The 20,244-nt window shown below is 51.2% G+C and overlaps 1 protein-coding gene and 1 long non-coding RNA gene across 2 annotated transcripts in view; one reads left to right on the plus strand and one right to left on the minus strand.

The window, feature by feature from the left end:
- Positions 1-19,197, plus strand: part of LOC113936076 — a 58,219-nt gene extending 39,022 nt beyond the window's left edge. Inside the window, exons 2-3 of the long non-coding RNA XR_003524190.1 lie at positions 5,541-5,630; positions 18,733-19,197. This is a non-coding gene — a long non-coding RNA (uncharacterized LOC113936076). The remainder of the gene's footprint in view (positions 1-5,540; positions 5,631-18,732) is intronic.
- Positions 1-20,244, minus strand: part of PLCG2 (phospholipase C gamma 2) — a 141,157-nt gene that overhangs the window by 21,995 nt on the left and 98,918 nt on the right. The window contains exons 21-30 of the mRNA XM_027618978.2: positions 19,210-19,281; positions 16,751-16,860; positions 13,662-13,758; positions 12,262-12,328; positions 11,319-11,476; positions 9,050-9,152; positions 7,589-7,798; positions 6,183-6,328; positions 5,502-5,616; positions 4,489-4,656 (exon numbers count right to left, since the gene is read on the minus strand). Of these exons, the coding sequence (XP_027474779.1) occupies positions 4,489-4,656; positions 5,502-5,616; positions 6,183-6,328; positions 7,589-7,798; positions 9,050-9,152; positions 11,319-11,476; positions 12,262-12,328; positions 13,662-13,758; positions 16,751-16,860; positions 19,210-19,281 (1,246 nt within the window). The remainder of the gene's footprint in view (positions 1-4,488; positions 4,657-5,501; positions 5,617-6,182; positions 6,329-7,588; positions 7,799-9,049; positions 9,153-11,318; positions 11,477-12,261; positions 12,329-13,661; positions 13,759-16,750; positions 16,861-19,209; positions 19,282-20,244) is intronic.

Here is a 20,244-nt window from a genome sequence, read left to right on the forward strand (position 1 = left end):
GGACTGCAGCTATGGTTCAATTCCCTAAGTCCGCCAGAGGCCAAAAGACTCACAGGAGTAATGCACCCTTGTCTCCCCTCCTCTGTGTCCGCCTTTACGAAGGGTAGGATGCGGGGGGCGCTGTTTCATCCTGAAAGATTTCCAGTAGGAGGAAATCTGTCCCTTGGCAGAGCACAGCAGTATTGATCCTCCTCTGAAAGCCTTTCTTTATAATTAGGACACTCATTTAAGTGTTTCTTATTTAGGGGGGAGGGTTGAGGTAGAGCTGATTTCCCCTCATTAAGTAATGTTTAAGACAACACATCTCAAAAGTTGGTCGATTTGCTTGTGTTAATTTAGTCACAACAAATACACAGTCAAAGCTGAAGTCTCGTTCCTACCCACTATTAATCCCTTCTCCCAGAAGGAGCCACTTTCAACAGTATCTCCCCGAGATACTGTCTTGAGTTTCTTTTAAGTCACTAATGATAGTAACGTATGGTTTTCATTTCACATTGTATCTTGGAAATGATGTGGCCCTAGTTTGTCTCGAAAGCTTTTTATTAGCATTCTGTCTTCTGATTCTTCCAGACAAGCAATGCCTGGATTAGGGCACTCACACTGCACCCTCTGTGTCTTCCACCATCCAGGTTTTGGCTTGTCCTGTTGTTCTTACTTCTCTTGGAGAACCTTTAACAGTGTCGCTTGACTCATTCCTCTCTCCCTCCCCACTAGGTCAGGGGAGGAAGTTGATGTGCTTATTGCAAGCCCACACCTCCTCTTTCCTTCCTTCCCCTAATTTGGGTTATAGCTGAATTATTGTCTCTACAAGATACTGCATGTAAATACTGTTGACCCTTGACCCAAACAAGTTCGAACTGTGCAGGTCCACTTTATACACAGATTGTTTTCCAATAAGTATGGTAATGTAAATGTATTAACATAGTCTCTCCTCGAGCTTTAAGAATACAGTATAAAACACAAAGTGTGTAATAGACTGTTATAAGGCTTCTAGTCAGCAATAGGCTGTTAGTAAGTTTTGGGGGAGTCAAGAATCCTAGGTGGCTTTTTGACTGCTTGAGGGATGGACATCCCCAACCCCCACATTGTTGAGGGGTCAGCTCTATTGTATTTCATTTTGTAACCATAATTCTTCCACAAAGGGAGACTTGGTTATAAAGTTTTCAAACATACAGCAAAGCTAAGGTAATATTACAAGGAACACCTGTATACCAGCCACCTAGATCCTACCATTAACCTTTTACTGTTTTTTTTTTAATCACATTTATCCATTCCTCCATCTAGCATACAGGTGTATATATATTTCAAAGTGAGATGACTACATCTGTACATTTCCTCCTGTATACGTTGGCATGCATCTCATGAGCTGGAGCTCAATACTTGTTTTCAGTGTTCTTCCGATTGAAAATTTGTGCATTTCATTGTGTGTAAATTTCAAATGTCCAGTGCTCACCACCTTTTTATTGGACTTCTCTATCAGTGTTTTCGTTGGCTAACCTTGTCCTCATTTTAATACCACCTCACGAGACATATCGTCCTCGAATGGCACATACTTGGACGCATCCATTCTTTGGTTTTACACTTGAGTGACAGTTTGGGGATAAAACTCTCAGGTCAAACCTTTCCCCGGAGGGTTTTGAGGACATTGCTGACCTACTCTCGCCTTCTAGGTGAGGTGATTTTTCTTGGCTCGTTTGCTGGTCTGGTTTTTTGCCTGGATACCTACAGCATTCCCACAGTCTAGTCCAGTGCTCCTCCAGCTTTAATGTTATGGGAATCTTATTAAAGTGCAGATTTTGCTTGGGGAATGGGGTGGGGCCTGAGATTCTACATCTCTAAGGGCTGGTCTGGGGACAGTGTAGAAGTCCGTGTAGGTGTTGATTGACTTTTAGAATGTTCTAGACCGCTGAACGCTCCATGGTATTGGGAAGGCTATCAGATGGCCCCTACACTCCAGTGACGTGGCAGTGCCCTTTGGCTTAGAACCAATACTCAGCAGGTGCCTCCAGATTTGGAGAAGTGAGCCCCATCCCCACGTTCCTCCTTTCAATGGCCAGGTCTCATTTCATGAGCGGCCTTAACGCATCTTGGGGTTAGGGTGGAAGGGTGTTTTCCAGTTTCACCAGAAAGTTTGGTTCTGTGTTATCCTTGTTGATTTGGGTTGTGTCATAGACGAAAGGGAAATAGAGACCTCTTTTGAAGCACGGTCAGTATTTTGGCTTATTAGGAGTAGGGGAGGCCTGCCAAGTAGGAAGAACGTGGAGTGTGCAGTGAGACATTCCTGGGTCTGCAGCCCAGCTATGGTACTACGGGTGTGTGACCTGGAGCAAGTTAATTAACATCTCTAGGCCGCAAAACGCTCATGTTTAAAAAGCAGAGATGATAAAACCTCTTTCACAGGACTGCTGCAAGGATTAAAGAGTTTAAGGCCCAAAACGCAATAAATGATGTTTTCCTTTCTTTCTGAGCTCCATCTGGCTCAAAAGCTTAAGTGCATCCCTAACAACAATGGGAAGAGTGTATTTGTGAGTTCAGAAGGGTCCCAATGCCCTACGCGAAATTTCACTCCTTCCCTGATTATGGATGTGCCAGGCCTTGCTGGAAATTGCACAGGAATGAGACAAGGTCCTTACCATTCTGACAGCTGGGGGAAGGGTCACATTTTTCATCATCTATGACATACTGTTCTTTAAAAAAAAAAAAAAAAGATTTTATTGATAGGAGAGAGAGAAAGAAGAGGGAGAGGAGAGGGAGCCCAACGCTGAGCTCGATCCCAGGACCCTGAGATCACGACCTGAGCCAGAGGCAGACGCTTAATTGACAGAGCCACCCAGGTGCTCCTGTTCTTTGTATTTTAAATCTCCAAGCTAATCCCTAGCATTTTCTAGATTAACGGACACAATTTGGCTGGCAAGATAAGGGAGGGTTCATCAACTCTGACCTCTCTCCCAGGCATTAGGAGCAACTACAAAGCTCACATCCCTTGTCCTTCAAGAGGACATGGTAACGAGGTCCTGACAGCAGAGCAGGGTGAGCCCAGGGGAGGTGGGGTAAGAAGACACAGTTAACATAGAGAGCAAGCTATCTTAAGCTTTGTTTGTCTGGTATTGTAAAAGGGCACATGACAGAATTGCAGCTTCGCCGCTGGGTTTAAAGTAGCTGATGGAGTCGGCAAGTTAACCAAGAGGGGTTGCCAAGTTATCAGACTGTGGGGACTTACACGTGAATACTATAGGAACAGCCGTCTTCATCTACTCCTGCACTTAGGAATTTATTTCCTGGATGGTAAGATGAGCAGCCCAGCTCAGTCCTCTCGAAGTGCCCACTGAGGAGCTGGCGAAACCTGCACCTTCCTGCCCACCCCCAACCCCCATCCCCAGGGGGAGCCGAGCGCCTAGGAACGGGCCCAGCGACCTGCATTTTCTAAGCACCTCGCTAGCTGGGCAGGTGCCAGAAACGATCACATTTAGGATACTAGGAAAGGTAGAAATTTAGGGAATATCTGATACGTTTCAAGTTTAGAAAAAAAACAAAGGAAACAAAACACAAGGTTTCCAAACAACATCAAGAAAAAAGCCTATATTGGTATATAAACCACTAAAATGAGTGATCTGTTTCTCTTGAAAAATGATCCTTGGGGAACAGTGACCTCATGAGGACTCCAGAAGGATCTATGATCTTATGACTCATGCCTCAGAAATGCTAAGGAAAGGGGAAAAGACAATTCAGCATCCACTGAGGGCCTGTTTGTCAAACGTGACACACACAATCCATCAGGAGAGTAAAAGCAGAGAAACTATACAAGATAAGGGTAGCCACATTTACAAAGCAGCATCAAGCTCAGGCGTCCCAAATCTCCTCCCTGGGCGGCGGCGGGGGGCGGGGGGGTGGTCTATCTTACTGCATTGGAGGGGATGGGACTCAGTTTGTTTTTTTGCGTTTTTAAAGATTTTGAGAGAGCACGTGTGCACGCCAGAGCGAGCACAAGTGGGGTGAGAGGGAGAAGCAGGCTTGATCCCAGGACCCCGAGATCATGACCTGAGCTGAAGGTAGATGCTTAACTGACTGGAGCCACCCAGGCACTCACAACTGGAGATTTATCAACCATTCCAATTTTATGGAATAGGAAAGTGAAGCTCTGTTGACATGGGAAGAGGCAGATGTGAGACTGCTCAGAGCCCTTTTCTTCCCACCCGGGCACAGTGCAGGCCCAGCAGAGTGGGAGATGCATACCGCAGCCGCTAGCCTTTCAAAATGAGACCTAACTACACTGCCAGGTGGACAAGCCACTAATCCAGCTTTGCACACAGAGGCCTGACGCCTGCTCATGGTGACAACCTTACGTGATCAGCTGTCCAAGCCACCCAATCAATTTTGCAACAATTTAATACAAACCAGGAAGAATGTGTCTTCATTTTTTCTAAAGCCAGCAGCACAGACCAAAAGTGATGCTGGCCCAAACAGAACATCTTAATTAAAACATCTTACCTGATTTGATTCCTTTGATGGGGTAAGTGGCGTGGGCAAGGAAGTTGGGATCACTGAACATATCTTCCTCATAGACCACAAAGCGCAGAAACGCCAGGTTGGGGTCATAAATTTCAAAGGTCACTTTGTCCTGTGTTGGAGCCCAAACAGGGCTTAGGCCATTGTCATCTGGAAGGAGATTGAGGCTCAGCAGAGGCTCCACTGGTCCTACCCCCTCCTGGTAAAACCACCTCTCTTATCCCTTGGCTTTTGGAATCTCCTTAGCAGCCCTATAAGTATGCACTGATGCCAAGATCTAAGAAATACTTATTTTTCCAGTAGCGGTCCTGGAAAAGCTGTTGTCAAAGGTCTGGCCCTTAGTAAGCAGAGAAAATGCTACAGTTGCCATCTCGGCTCCCTGGGGTAGGGTAGGGCTGGGAGAGCCGGGAACGGGGAGGTTTGGAAGAGATCAGAGTGGGGAGCTATACCGCTCCTCTGGGCAGGGGAGGGGGTCTGGCTCTCTGAAGAGGTAGAATGGAGGGGGTTCTGGGGTTGTTGAGGTGAACCAGCCTCATGGAGCAAGGGCAACAGCCGCCCCCACCCCCTGGCCCTGTGAAATGCCAGTTTCACTGGTACCAGGGGCAGTGTTCCCAGACCTTAAAACACTGACCATTTCTTCCTCGCTTCGGGGTCTCCCTCCCCTTGGAGGGATAAAATCACCCAGGTGAGGCAGTAGCCTGTGGGTCAGCCACACGCTCTGTGTCTCTGCTTCCTCGCCTTGGACACAGTAGATAAAGCTGGGGGGGAGGTGTGCCCAAAAAGGACCCCCCCCCCCGGCTTCCTAGCACAGGGATCTGGCCCAGGACTCCCGACGTGAGTGACAGCAAAGAGCAGCACTGGGTACCCGTCCAACTAGTTAATCGTGGGGTCTTGTGTTTCCCCTCCCCCCGAGCTGAACTGTAGCAGGCATGAGGGATGAAGGAAAAGCTCCAGACAATAAAAGTACACAGAATCCCCCACCGGATGCAACTTACTCACAACTGTTGTCTTAAACTTGTTGTTGTCATATTCAGCTCCACAAATTTCCACCTCCACAAAGGGACACGCAATACTTCGTCCAAGTTTGGGGAGATGGCGAGCCCCGAGAACCTAGGACACCAAAGGTAAGTACTGGAATTCTCCCTAGTGCAGCTTAGAGCTCAGTCTGGGTGCTGGAGTCAGACCACAGGAGGTCCAAGTCCGCCTGACAACCCTCTGTGGGGACCACCCAACTGCTTCCCTTTTATGGATGGGGAAACAGGGCTGGAGAAGCCAGGATCGGAACCCTGATGCCATCTCACACCCATAGACCTCCCCTAAGCACAGACATGCGCACCCCTGTGCCCACAGACAACCTCCAGAGACAGCCCAGGAAAGGACAGAGGAGAAAGTGGTATTTTTTTAAAAAAAGACTTTTCATTACACAAGCTGCATTTTTTTTCTTCCTCATGTGAGAAATGCAATTCAAATCTCTACCTTGCATAGTTTCCAAAAGAGGAGAAAGCCGAACTCTTAAGAGACGATACATTGTCTGAAAGTTGGATGCATTTTTAACAATTTTCGCCCCCTAAAACTGGCCACCCTGGGGTGCCCTGTAATTCAGATCCTGAAACAGTGACTGGGTGTTGATGGTTTCAACAAGCTGACACGTGTCATGAGGTGAAGGCCTGAGTTACCTTGACAGACAGAGTCATCAGGATCTTCCTCTGGGACTCTGGTGGCATGGGGTCGTACTTCTCGGACCTCATGCTCTCAGGCTGGAGGACGTAGCCCGTCTGCCCGTTGAGTGAGAACAAGGCATGATTCATCTGCATGTACTTGTCTGGGAAGGAAAGGGAACTGTAGCTGTAAGAAAACGTAGCCTCTTGGGCCGGTGGTGCTAGGTGGGGGGGGGTGATTTAAACCTGTTTCCAAAAATAATTTCAGGCAGTTGTTAAATTATGCGTTTCAAAAAAAATCCCAACTGGTGAACACCATTCTAAGTATGACACTAAAACCTACTCAATGCTCAAAATTTCTTAAATTTTTTTTCTGAGTTAATTTTAAAATTTCACTTAAGATAGGCTGCACACACAAAAAAATCATTTTAACTCAAATGACAGGGAAAGATCCACAAACGAAAGCGTTCTGATGATGTTGCTATAAATACCTCCACTCCGTTAGCGAGATGCGGTAAGAAGCACGAACAGTTTGCAGAAAAGAAAATGCTTCCCAAATCCATGGAAAACTGGTTCACTTTACTCCCCATAAGGGAAGTCACTGCTGGAAAGGTATATTCAAACATTTTCCCACTTCGCATTCCCACCCAAGGTCTCTCTGGAGGGCAGTCTGGTGAGGCCTCGGAGCTCAGGGACAACAGGTGCAGGTGTCCAGTGGGGCACCGCAGGAAAGTGGGCCCAAACGCCAACGCGGGGGGACCGAAGCTGCGCTCTGAGCTCTCGGTCCTGCCGCTGGCCTCCCCCGTGTGTGCAGCGATGCTCATGTAAGCTTACAGAGGGCAGGGCCGTCCTTAAGAGCAAATGAGAGAAGCGCCTTGGTGGGGGAGACCCGTTAAATAGATTAGGGTTCCATTCAGTGGAATCCTGCGCAGACGTTAAGACGATACTAAAGGAGACCTACTGATGCATAGACCCATCAGCCAAAGAGCACAACGCTGAGATTTATGCTGCTACCACCACTGGTGTCAAAAAGTTTTGCGTGTGGGCTTTTCTCAGCAGTGAACATCTCTGCAAGAGTCTGTGCATGAAGCCCTCCAAGAAGGATGGGCCAGGAGAAGAGCTCCCTGAAGACGGCCACCGAACACCTGGATCCAGCTATGCCTAAAGCTCGGTGCCAACTCCTGGGCTTTTTCATTACATGGGCTCAAGTGCTTCCTCTCTCCCTTCAGCCACTCTGCAACGTGTCAGTCACCTGCCACCTCAGAGCCTGCCAGATACAAATGCCCCATGTCCCATCACTCCGTTCAACGGCTGGGCCTCATACCAGCATGCTGGGTGAAACCTGACGGCTTCTGGAACACCGGTCACACTGGTGGCCCCAGCAGACTGGGCCTGGAGCGATGCCACCATCAGTGCTCCTGTACCTGGAGTCTGGAAATTGAGTGCCACCATCTGGGAGCCGCACAGCCAGAGGCGAAAGGGGTCGTAGTTGGAGGAGTCCACCCTCTGTCCCTTTGGGTAAACACGGGTCAGGCCCTTCTGATTGTATTTCAGGAGGTCGATGGGTTTCTGCCTGACGACACCGTCCGCCTTGGTCTCCACAAAGGAGCGGATTTCTCGGAAGTCGGGGTTTTCTGCACAAAGAGAGGGAGACGCCATTTACTCCATCTGATGCATTTTGGTAACGCTTGCTGCCCCCGCTGGATGCGCAGGTGGTCAACTGAAATCAGGAACCTCAGAGCCAAGACAGCCCAGTGGTTAGGATGCTCTTGCCACAACCAGTACTGCTCTGGACCCTCGCCCTCCGAGGATCCCAGTGTGCCCACAAGGCTTTCACTCTGGGATCAGTGTAATTTACTTCTTGTTTAAAACCACCACCAGGCTTGTGCCCCAAAACACCAGAGTGGTACAGTTACAGAAGGGGACACGGTGGGATGGCCGGAGGGATCAGCAGGAGGCGATCTTAGGATCTGGCTTCCTCCTCAAAGACACTGTGCAGAAGATGGGTGAACCGGGCACCACGGCGGAGGAAGAGTCCACTGCCTGCAGGTAGGGGTGGGATCAGAGGGGGTACAGCAACGTGCACCTGTGGCGGGCGGCCCCTAACCCTGCTGAGTCCGGTTCTGAGGGACCCGCCGCCCAGTGCCTGGTAACTAGGCTTCAGTGCTGTTTCTCTGGTCCTCCGTCGTGGAATCAGTGATGCTTGAGATCAAACAAAGAGGGAGGAAAAGATGAACAGGATCTCATTAGGGCAAAGAACTTGCTCCTTTGGAGATTGGAGAAGATTCATTTTTGAATCCTTCTGTGGCACGATCCATGGCCCCCAAAGCCTCGAGGTCCTGCTTCCTGGAGCCTGTGACTGTAACTCATCCGGCAAAGGGACTTTGCGGATCGGATTAAATTAAGGAGCCTGAAAGGGGGAGATTATCTGGGACCTAAAGGTAGGGTCTGTGTATTAGGGAGAGGGAGATATGACCACAGGCCAGGGGATGCCAGTAGCCACTAGAAGAGGCAAGGCCCGGATTCTCCCCTCGAGCTTCTGGCCGGAGCAGGATCCTGCCAGCACCTGGACTGCAGCCCTGTTGACACTGAAGTTGGATTTCTGGCCGCCAGGACTGCAAGCGAGCAAACGGGGGGTGGTTTTCCCATCAAGCTTGCTGTAACTCAGAGCAGCAAGGGGAGACTCATGTGCCTTCTGGGAGTCTTCCTTCTGAAGACCCCAGAAGGGCCCGTTTCAGCTGCACACTTGCCCTGAGGACAAACTCCACTTAGAGCCATGGAGAAGGAACAGGAGTCTCTCTCACTTTGCCCTGTGACAGCCCCTGACTCCAAAGGAAACCAGGCTTTGCAGGGAAGGTTTGGGGCAGAGCCCAGGGAGGCCATACCTAGATTATCCTTGGTCTTGCTGGTCGGCTTGCAGTAGACTACCAGGTCCGAGAGCTCAATGGCGATGGACTGGTTCTTCTCCCAGTACTTCATGTTGTTCTCCTGTTGGAGCCAGCCCCCAGCGTCAGCCCTGAAGCTGGGCTGCATTTTCCTCCCCGGGACCCCGTCTCCCCCACCCCCTTTTGGCCTCCTGCAGGCTCAGATCCTTAATACAGCTGGAAGTGTTCCTTTGCCCTACCCCCCCCCCCCTCCTCCCTTCCGAAATTCCTACGTCGTTTCCACCCAGAACCGGGGGCTAGCTGGGTCCCTGGGCACAGCTCCCAAGAACAGCGGGGGGGGGGGGGGGGGGGGGGGCGAGGGTCTCCTGTGTCAGCACCCCACTCTCTTCAACCCTCTGCTCTGAGACTCCTGCCCCATCCATTCCCCTAAAACCATATTGTTAGAGTTCTCAAAGCCCACGACCTCCCAGCTTCGTGGGCGCTGCACATCCTGGTTTGAGCCCCCTCGTTGCTGCAGGCTACCTCTGCCCTCGCCCATCACAGCTTGTGACAAAAGCTCTCCAGGCCCCCAGCCCCATGCCATTTCCCCTTGGAGGACACACTGTGCAATCGATCTCCATCTGTGTAAGGATGAGTGCTTGCTTCCCCCTAAACCAGACCACCTTCTCATGTTTCCCCAAATTCTGACTCTTTCTTCCTCTGGCCAAGGGGGAGCCTGGAGAGAAAATTATGTGCAAATGATACCCTTCACCATTTACAGCGCTGCTTAGCCTCAGGCCTCACACGCTAAGTGTGTGAGGGGTATTACATAGGGTAGCCCCCATCTCCCCTGAGAGGGAGAATTTGTGCCCATTTTGCAAAGAAACTGCAGTACACAAAGGCTGAGCAGCGTATCCATGCTCCACAGCAAGCCAGGGATGAAACCAGATGCTTCTGCACTGGACCTCACCCTTGTTAGCACCTTGCTTTGTCCTTTATACATCATCTCCTGGAGAAGATTCTTCTAAAATCTCCCCAAGATGGGCGCCTGGGTGGCTCAGTTGGTTAAGCCACTGCCTTCGGCTCAGGTCATGATCCCGGAGTCCCGGGATCGAGTCCCGCATCGGGCTCCCCCTTCTCTGTGGGGAGCCTGCTTCTCCCTCTGCCTCTGCCTGCCACTCCCCCTGCTTGTGCTCACTCTGTCTCTCTCTCTCTCTCTCTCTATGTCAAATAAATAAGTAAAATATTAAAAAAAAATAAAATAAAATAAAATAAAATCCCCCCAAGATCACATCCTGGGTCCCTCTGAACCACAGCAATGACCTCCTGCTCTCACACTGTACACACACCCCAAAATCATCCTTCCTCTGCCAGTCCATGAGCTCACTCCTGCTTCTGGGCTCTACCCAAATCATTCCTGCTCCAGGAAGCCTTCCTGGTTAACTCCAGCCAGGACTAGGAAAGGAATGGGGCCATGCACCACTTATGCCTAAAGCTGTCCCCAGGGAGCCATGTGCAGGTAGCAAGTGTTCAGGGGACAGCTGATGATTAGGTGAGAGAGGCTTCCTAACACCTGGTTAGGACAGCAGGAACTCGAATCAGACATGGGCTCAAACGCTGACCCTCTGTTTACTGGCTGTGCCCACTGGCCATATTGAATAATCTCTCTGTGCCTCAGTTTCCACAACTAGAAAATGAGGCTAACTGGAGTACCCCGCTCCTAGGGCCACTGAGATGTAAGCAGGGAGCCAGCAGTGAGCTGGGTGTTCATCGTGTTGGTTTCCTCAGGACTGGGGGGCGGGGAGAGGGGCTCTTCCCTGTTCCCACACCAGCTCCTCATACAGCCGGTGCTGCCCAGGGGCAGGATTCGGGATTGGGTGGGTTCTGTGGACTGGTGTTTTCTTCACCTTCACGTGTAAGGAGAATTAGCAGATGTAAAAACCGATTAAAGGAGGAATGTAGATCAGAAGCAGAAGCCGTGAAGAGCCAGGCTTGATTTCAGAACCCTTCCTGCGGGGGTGGAGAGCCTTCCAGCGAAGCTGCATTTCGCTCTGGTAAGAGCAGTGGTAAGCGCTCTGCAGGGTCAGACAGGCCCCTAATAATCACTCTACCCTGAGCCTCCTGCAGAGTCAAACTAGCCGTAGCCTGCCAGGGGACCGCCAGGGTCCCTTTCCACTCCGTGACCGGCACACCTGTGGCCCAACCCCGGTCCATGTCTGCCCTGTCCTCCGGAGCCCGGACCCCAGCCCCCCACCTCTGCAGCGTGAGCGCAGCTGAGCCGAGTGCCCACCTTGGTGTCCATCTTCCAGGTGATCTCCCGGATGCTCTGAAACCACTCGAAGAGCTCTTCCACCTTGTCCGTGGCAAACTCCACGGGGGGGTCGCCCGGCTTCTTGGGCTCCAGGATAAACACAAACGGCTTCTGGTTTTTCCCGTGGGGGGCTTTCACTTTGGGGGAGAGAACAGTGAAAATCCTGAGTGGCCTGGATGGGAAGGCCAGACTTCACGCTGCCCGAGCCACGTCCTGCACAAACCCAACCCAAGTATAGCAGCTACAGGCCTGGTCCGTGGGGACAGGGGCGTCTGCCTTGTGGCAGGCAGGGTCTGGCCTCTCCCCTACATCACAGCCCGAGAGCGGGCCGAGTCGTGTTCCCTAGAAGTTCTGTCTGCGGCCTAACGGCCGTACCTCTACAAATGACCTTACTTGGAAAGAGGATCTTTGCAGATGTCCTTAAGGATCTTGAGAAGAGATCCTTCTGGATTTAGGATTTCCCAATCCAGAGAAAGGAGAGGGAAATTTGAGACACAGACACAAGAAAGACGGCCCCCAAAGACAGAGGGAGACATAGGAGCATTGGAACCACAAGCCCAGGAGCACCAAGGATCTCCAGTGCCCACCAGAAGCTAGGAGACAGGCAGGCGATAGATTCTCTCTGCAGAGAAATTGTTTTCTAGAAAGAAAAGGCCATGCGAGGAGAAATTATGTGCTCAGTAATATCATCGGCTAAGATCTCTGAGCTCTTGTAGGCCAGGCGGTATTTTAAGCAGATTACATGCACCGGATCTCATTTAACCCCTATCACAACCTTTTAGGGGTACTAATTGTTTTATATGCGTGTTACAGGCGAGGCAACAGACTCTGACGGCAGTCCCCTCCCTGCCTGGGGCGCTTCCAATGCCCAGCGGTAGGGGACGTGGGTGGGAATCCATCCTCCGCCCGTAGGTGTACGTACCGACGTTATAGGTGTTGAGATCCAATATTCCCCTACAAAGAGACCCTAAGGGATTGTCTTCAATAATCTGTGAAGAAACAAGACATAACTCACGTTAGTCTTAACGGGAAGAATAAAAGGACAACCAGTTTTCCAGGGCACACCGTTTAGCAGAGAGACAGCCTGTGGAGCTGTTTAAAATGCATTTTCATTACAGGATACATCCAGGGGGAGAGTGCTCAATAATGAAGTGTGTTGCCGACGGGGACCCAGCGGCAAGCAGGTGCCCGCAGGTTCAGCGGTTCATTTTCCAGTCTGTAAAAACGAGCCCTGTGAATTCTAGAACAGGTTCTGAAACACTTCCCATGGATCTGGTTTCAAAAAATAGCTTCAACCTTCATTCTGACATTATTATGAAAGGGGGCCAGCTAGCCTCCTGAAGCCCAGCTCAAGAACCTTCTGCAGCAAACCCAGGTCCTAGGGGCGTGATGCCCATGCTCTTGGGATCGGCCCTGGTCAGCCTTACCGCTGCATCTGCCACTGCACGTTTGATGCATCCCAGGGCCCGGGTGCAACAGAGAAGATCTTGCTCTCTGCATAGCTGGCAGAACCACATCTGCTCATTGCGTGGACTACCCCACCCCGACCCCTCCACCAGGGAAATGCTGATTGGGGAGGGGGTTGAGGCGTCGCATCCCTGCCTCTGGCCCAGCATGCTGAACACAGCCACAGTCCCAGCACCACACCTTTGTTTAGGCTGCACCTCCCACTGGAATTCCCTTCTGCCAGCCTTGCTGGTGATCTCTAACTTGACTTCTAAGGCTCAGATGTGCATTACTCCATGCAGTCTTCCCAGATTGCCCCGACTCCCTTAGGAAATTCCTTGGGCTCGAAAAGGCCTTAGAGTCCTCGTTACAGAGAGTCCGTCCTTGGTGCAGGGGGTTACCTACCCGCGGGTGCTCTCTGGGCCTTCTGGGCAAGAGGCAGTTAGGGGGCTGAAACCATGTTTGCAATGTCACCAGGAGGGCTGGATTCGCCTCCACTTAGGCCCGCCCTGCTTACTCACACCAAGCACGTTCGGGAACGTCTGGCGGCCACACAATGTGTTTCATGTGCAAGCGGCTTTAAGCAAAGGACAGATTCCCCACTTGGCCATTTTCACTCCAGAGGGAATTCTCCTGCCTACGCAAAGCCTTCCGGCCCAGCACAACCTGATTAAAACATGACGGGCTTGTCACCGTGACCTTCACCCACAACGGGGGGGGCAATCCCAATGTCCCTGTCACCCTGGTGTCCCTGTCACACTGCTCCACAGGGACCCCACGGCAGCAGCATGTGCGGCACAGCCCTGCGGAGACGGCTCAGCAGATTCCTCAAAGAACAGGACGGGCAGGTCTCCCCATGCGGTGACCCGGACTCACCTGCTTCTCCAGCACCTCCACGTCGACTGTTGAAATATCCTCGACATAATTGGACGGGAAGTACTGCTGGATTCTGGTCCCATAGTCTCCTTTCCACCTAGATGAAAACAGAGGGCATCCAAAGGCCTTTGTGGGGCCGCGTTACGGATCCCTCACCGCTGGTTAGATCCCAGCCGCTGCGGTTGGGGGGGGGGGGAGGCAGCAAGCGGCCAAGGGACCAGAGGGGGTGATCATTATCTGTGACAACCGAGCACTTCAAAGGATCCTCTGCTTTTTTTAATCAGCAATGCGTGAGTAGAGTGTCGGTGTCCTCCCCATAACACGATTCTAATGTTTGGTCAAGTACATCAAGAATTTTAATGCTTTAGGTAGACATCGGAGGCCATTTGAGGCAAAAGCTCAAGTCTAGAGCAAGCTCAACCCCATTTCAAGAAGGGCTGTGAACTTAGAGATAAAGAAGGTTCTGGAGCTAGACAGCCTGGAATCAGATTCCAGCTCCACCACCAACTGTAAAATGGGAATAATCCCAGTGCCTCCCTCAGAGGATTGTATTGGGACCAGAGGATTCTGCGTATGCTGAGTGTTTTGAACAGTGCCCAGTCTACAGTAAGTGCTCAAACAATGTTAGTTCTTGTTACTCAGCTAAAATACCGCTCCCCTTGACCTTCTTCTCTTCCCTGTGACAGTACTGATAACAAGAAACATAACTGATCTATGTACGTGTCTCAACTCCACCAAACTGTGGTCACCTCTAAGGTTCTCCCCCCAAGCAGTGCCCAGGCATACGGGGCCACTCCCTCCAACTGCCCCCCCCCCCCCCGTGGGTACCATGTACAACCAGGGGGCTCTTTCTCCAGAAGGTATCTCTGACCACGCCACACCCATAGCTCCCAAAGTCTTCAGAATCAAGCGTAGATGCTTTAGCCTGACCCCATGGACTCTTGGACCTTAACACCTGCCTCTCTGTGACTCAAACTTGACCTTCCTCCTAGACAGCCTGTTGCCCCCACCCTTCTGCCCCTGCCATGCTGCCTAGCTTCCATGCCTTTGTATCTCGCTTGTCCCTACTAACCAGCTGAGACTCAGCTCAGGCATGCCTCTTCCAGGGAGTCCTCCCTGACTGCTACCTAGGCCAAGTGTTCCTCCTCTGTGCTCCTGTGGCATCTGGCCCCACAACTGGGGAGGCAGTCTGTGCCTTTTATATAACTTCTACCTCCGTCTTCCCCACTATGTGAGACCGTTTCTTGATCTTAACCGAATCAGTACTCAGGGGTGGTGGGAAGCACTTACTAAACGTTTGCTGACCTGAGTAAGCAGAGTGAGGACCGACTGCCCTGTGGCCTGGTGGAAAGAGAGGACTGCCAGACACCCTCATCCCATCCGTTTCTCCAGACCCCTTTCACGCAAACACTGGCTATATCCATGCTGACCATATGTACCGTTTGCCCAGAACTAAGTTCATACCTGTTGTCCAGGTGTAATTATTGACAATAACATTCCTTTTGCTCTAAAATGCATCCCAGTTTGGGCAATACCAATTCAGTCCCCTAGCCATATGGGCAGTAGGTTGGGAGGACGCACAAAAAGGTGGACGATGCTCCACTAGATGGTGCTGTTGCCACCAGAGCGAAAGAAACCCGGGGACCTCGGCAGGCAGTTCACCCACAGCCCCTCACCAAAGGCACTTACACCAGACTCTCAGCTCATCTCAAGAGCCCTGGAAATTTAGAGCACCCCACTTCAGACGTGTGGAAAGGCAGGAGGCAGTTCCACACATGGAAAAGTGTGTGCTTTAAAGAGGTCTACCCACAACTTGTCACCCAAACACAAAGGTCTACCCAAAAAGTCACCCACACACCCAGAACTGGGGCCTCGACAGAGGCAGGGTACAGGGCGGGTGGGTCCAGGGGAGACCCGGATCCTGGCCGTGCCCCTCAGGGAGAGACAGGTGGACGACAACACAGTTGGCATGTGGAGGTTGGGAGCCGACAAGCAGGAGCTCCAGGCCCCCACCCCCAGCTTCAGCACATCACTCTGTTGTTACTTTTTCTCTTTTGACTCTGGGGACCCAGGTAAAATGTGGATTAGAACAAGGGCATTCTCAAAAAAAAAAAAAAAAATGAACAAACAAAAAACTTTGAAACCCCTGACCCTAGTACATAAATCAAGTTAGGAGTATGGGCTTTGGAGTCAGAAGGCCTGGCTCCGAGTCCCAGCCTGCTGGATGGTCCTGGCGAAGCTACTGTACCTGTCTGTGCCTCAGTTTCCTCATCTGTAAAATGCAGGTAACCTTTCAGGGTCACTGTGTGGGTTTAAGTAAGTTCTTTCAGATGAAGTTTTTAAAATAGTTCTTGACACAAAGAGGCCCTCAATTCAAGCCACCATTCAGATCTCTAATTCAGGCCCCGCTGTCTTACAGGAAAAAGGGATGCCACACTTGCAAGGTGCTTCTTGCTCTATGGTAAGAAATAATCCTACAAGATCACCTACCCGGGGACTTATGGATGGGCAGCGAAACTTTTTCCCAGGTGGAGAGGGAAAAGAGGTAGCTGAACCCTGGCACACACCCAGGGAGCTCTGGCCTAAAAATGTCCCTGCTTCCATCCAGGGTAGGGCCACTGCACGGGACCAAGCAATAGCTTAAGAATTTGAATTTACAGCAACACACAGGCTCGCATAATGGGAAGAGTCTGCACTAGTTCATAGCTATACAACCTTAGGAAGCCCCATTTGCCACCTCTGTAAAGTGGGGGTACCCACAGTCAACCCCGAGGGTCATACCGAGAATCTGGAGAGACCACATATGAACATATGAAAGCAATTAGCATGGCCCTCGGCACCAGGGAAGGCCTAAGTGGTAATTTCTGCTATAACTAAAATGATATGTGATATGATGCAATAGATGGTTCTCAACACTTTTCTGAATAGAGCAGGTCTTAAGCCACCTTCCCAGAGAAGGCACAAAAGTCAAAGCCAGCCCAGAACGGCAGACAAAGGGGGTCCAGAGCTCAGCCAGCACCTGAACCTCACCCGCAAGAAGGGATAGGTCAAGTTCATCCAGCAAGTGGCCCAGCCCCCCTCAGCCTTACCAGCCCCAGGGCTCCTTGGAGACGTTGTGAATGAGGGCCCCACGGCAGAAGCTCAGCTCATCGCTTCGCTTGGCTTTGTAGTCATACAGAGCTTTCACGGTTCTCTGAGGCTTTCAGGGAAAAGAAGGAGGAGAATGTTAGGCTGGGAGACAGAAGCGGAGAGACATCTGCCTTGGTTCTCGTTAGGAAACAGGATGCTTCAGCCCAAGGTTACAGCGCCATCTGCTGGTAGAGGGCGGGCACTGCATTGCAAAAGAGCCGCCAAACTCACCAGGGAGAGGGGTTGCGGACTGGCCCAAGGTCAACCAGCTGTTAAGTGGCTGAGCTCAGAAATCAATCAGTTAATGTGAGTTATTGCCATAGTTCATGATGTCCTGTAAGAAGCAATGTGGGTTCTAGAAGCTCTGCCATAAGAACTTCCAACCAGAGGTTCCAACCAGAGCTGGTTTTACCTGTGCATCTCCCTTCAAGGGTGGATACATCTTGCCCCCATGAACTTCACGGGTCACTGCCAGGCTCCAAGGCTGCAAGGTACAGCCAGTGGCAAAGGGAGGTGCCATATAATGGCTTCCATGAGGAGCAAGTCTCCAGCCTGACAGAGGGCAGGAGAGGTCCTAATGTCAGGTCCTTCGTTAACTAGAGAAATGACCCGTCCATCGGATGCCGAGGGTGGCAGGCGGCACAACAAAGTGACGAACAGCACATGCCTCCAAGCCAGATGGCTCGGGTGCAAGTTCCAGCTCCATACCTTCCTGGCTGTGCGGTGGGCATAGAAACAGCACACCACACATGGGGCTGCTGAGCATTAGTGAACTATCAAGTGCTTAGGACAATGCTTGTTATGTGGTCATCCATATGTCCCATTAGGACTGATCTAGTCATTCCAGTTCCTAGAACGCATCCAAAGGAAATAATGCAGCAGATGCCCAGTGCCTCACATGTGAAGTTCATTTTAATGTTAACCAGAACAGCAAAGACTAGAAATGACCCACATGGCCACTGACGGGATGCAGCTAACCTGGCACAGCCACCCAGAATATTCTGCAACATTAAAAACATTCTTTTTTTAAAAGTTAAAGTTGCAGTCCATGTGTTTCACCTAAATTACTTGGCTCACCAGTTTTAGTAAGAATGGTCATGAAGAAAATGAGCAATGGAGAAACCCACACAGGACCAAGGGGCAGGTGAACAGAATACAAATGGCAGGTGTGCGTGTGGTGGGGGGTAGGGGGGCTGCAAAATGCGTCTCCGTGCAGGCAAAGGCCCAGGAACGCGGACAGGGACTGAGTTCGCATGGTGAGACCAGGGCTAATTATTGGTCTTGTTTTCAAACTGGTGTTTTTTATTGTTGAACCATTTTCAATCACAGTAACAGCAATGATTTTATTTGTGAGGCACTCCCCCCTAGTCTGGCAGCTTGTGATCACGTTCAGCTACCATCGTGTTTCACTTGTCTCACTCAGTACAGGAAGATTTTCTCTACAACTTGGGTTGGTTGCCAGGATTTAAAAATGGGGAGAATTCACATAAAATATCCAGATTATTGGCTTGCAAAACCAGGAGACCTGGCCTGCTCTCTGGAAAGGTAGCAACTGAGTGCAAACAGGGCATAAGCTGCCCTCAAGATGAAGTGTGAGTTCCTCAGTTTACCACAGTGTCCACCATCCCCTGACATCCGGCTGACAGGTGGCCATGTCATCCTCACTACCGACACCTTCTTCACTTCTAATAAAAGTTCCCTAATAATTTTGCACACTCTCTCCCCTTGCCCACATCCTTCAAAGCCTTCATTTCTTGCTGGAAGGGATTTGCATTGGCTGAGGATTATAAATCTAAAAGAAGAGAAGAAATTCATGTCTGATTTCCACAGAGCCCGTCAGCAGGGCCCCTTCCTTAGCAAGAATTATACGTGAACTGTGTGCCAGGTGCAACCCCGCCCCTGCCGACCCAACAGAAAATTTGCCATTGTTCTTCCCCTGCAGGTTCAAGCAACGTGTGAGCTGGAACCAAAGCGAGGAGGAGCTGGGGGCGAAAATTTAAAGCCCACCCCACCTGCATGAAATCACACCACCAGCCGGGGTGGGAACAGGGGATAAGGTGCACACTGCAAAGAGGTCAGTGAACCAAGCGGAATTTGTAAACAGCACGGGCTCAGTCAGTGAGCAAGAAACATCTGAAAGACTTTTAATTAATTAGAAGCCATTTGGCTCAAAGGTGGTTCATCAAACCTCAGAATTTTAGCAAGGCACCGTCGCTTTTAGGTGAAATTCTATTAACCTCTTCCCTGAAACCCGATGTCTCATTGTCAGTCATCGTTTATTCTCAAAAAAATAAAATCACCTGGGAGGGGGCAAGTTTGCCCGAAAGCTCCCTTGCCCTGCTAGGCTGGGGGCGTGGGGTGGACTCTGCCTCATTCTAGGGACTGGGTCGTGGTGTGAATGGGAGAGCCAGCACCGTACCATGGACGGGTTGATTTCACTGGGATCCACATACATTCTGCTGACGTCATACAGGGAGTTTATGTCCCTTTCCTGAAAAAGAACAAAGCGAAATGAATGGAAGCATCCAAGTTCCTGGGGCAGCCTGACAGAGAGCAAGGGTTCTCGGCCACCCCCGGGCCGAAGAGGTGAAACCTCCCAGTTTTGTCGTGCCTCCTGGTAGAGACGGTAAAAAGCCGTTAAAAAGCTCCCCCCAAATTGGAAACCGCACCCCTAAAGGAGACAGGCCCCTGTGCTGGCCTACTCTGTGCCAGGCACTGCGGTCCTTTGTGAAAACCCAAGCCCGGGGAGCAGCGCGTGTGGGAGCTCCCCGCTCGTGCCGTATGCCTCTCCCTGACCCACGTTCCACGTCCGCGGTGGGACACGGGCCACCCCCTCCAAGGATCTGCACCATGGAAACTGGCAAATGCCATAAACCTGGACACGCTTCACATTTACCGGCTCACACTAAGACCCACCCTGCCCTCTCCGTCTGCACTGTCCCTGTCTCTCCGAGTCTCCTCTGGGCTTGTGCCACAGCCGCTCCCTGACCTAGAATCGGCTTTCCCCACAGCTGCTCACACCCCACTGGTCCCTGCTGTCAGGCCTGGGCTCCCGTGTTCCCCTTCCTCAGACCTTCTCCAACAGCTCCTAAGCTGCGGCCCTAAGCAGCACCCACCCTTGTTCTGTTGGCTTCTCTGTCATCCTCACTGCCCGGGACAGCTGCTTCATGTGACTGCAAGCTGTCTAGCTCCCCCGTCCAGAACCGAAATGTCCCAAGGCAGGCTTTGGTCCACCACACTGCCAGGAGCCACAATCATTCCTGGCCCATGGCTGGTGTATCCTAAATCTCCTTTCAATACATCAATGAACCGGGATGCCTGGGTGGCTCAGCCAGTTAAGCGTCTGGCTTCGGCTCAGGTCATGATCCCAGGGTCCTGGGATCGAGTCCCGCATCGGGCCCTCTGCTCAGTGGGGAGTCTGCTTCTCCCTCTGCCTGCTGCTCCCCCTGCTTGT

Source organism: Zalophus californianus, chromosome 17 (genome assembly GCF_009762305.2).
Source record: "Zalophus californianus isolate mZalCal1 chromosome 17, mZalCal1.pri.v2, whole genome shotgun sequence".
In the NCBI taxonomy this organism is placed as follows: Eukaryota; Metazoa; Chordata; class Mammalia; order Carnivora; family Otariidae; genus Zalophus; species Zalophus californianus.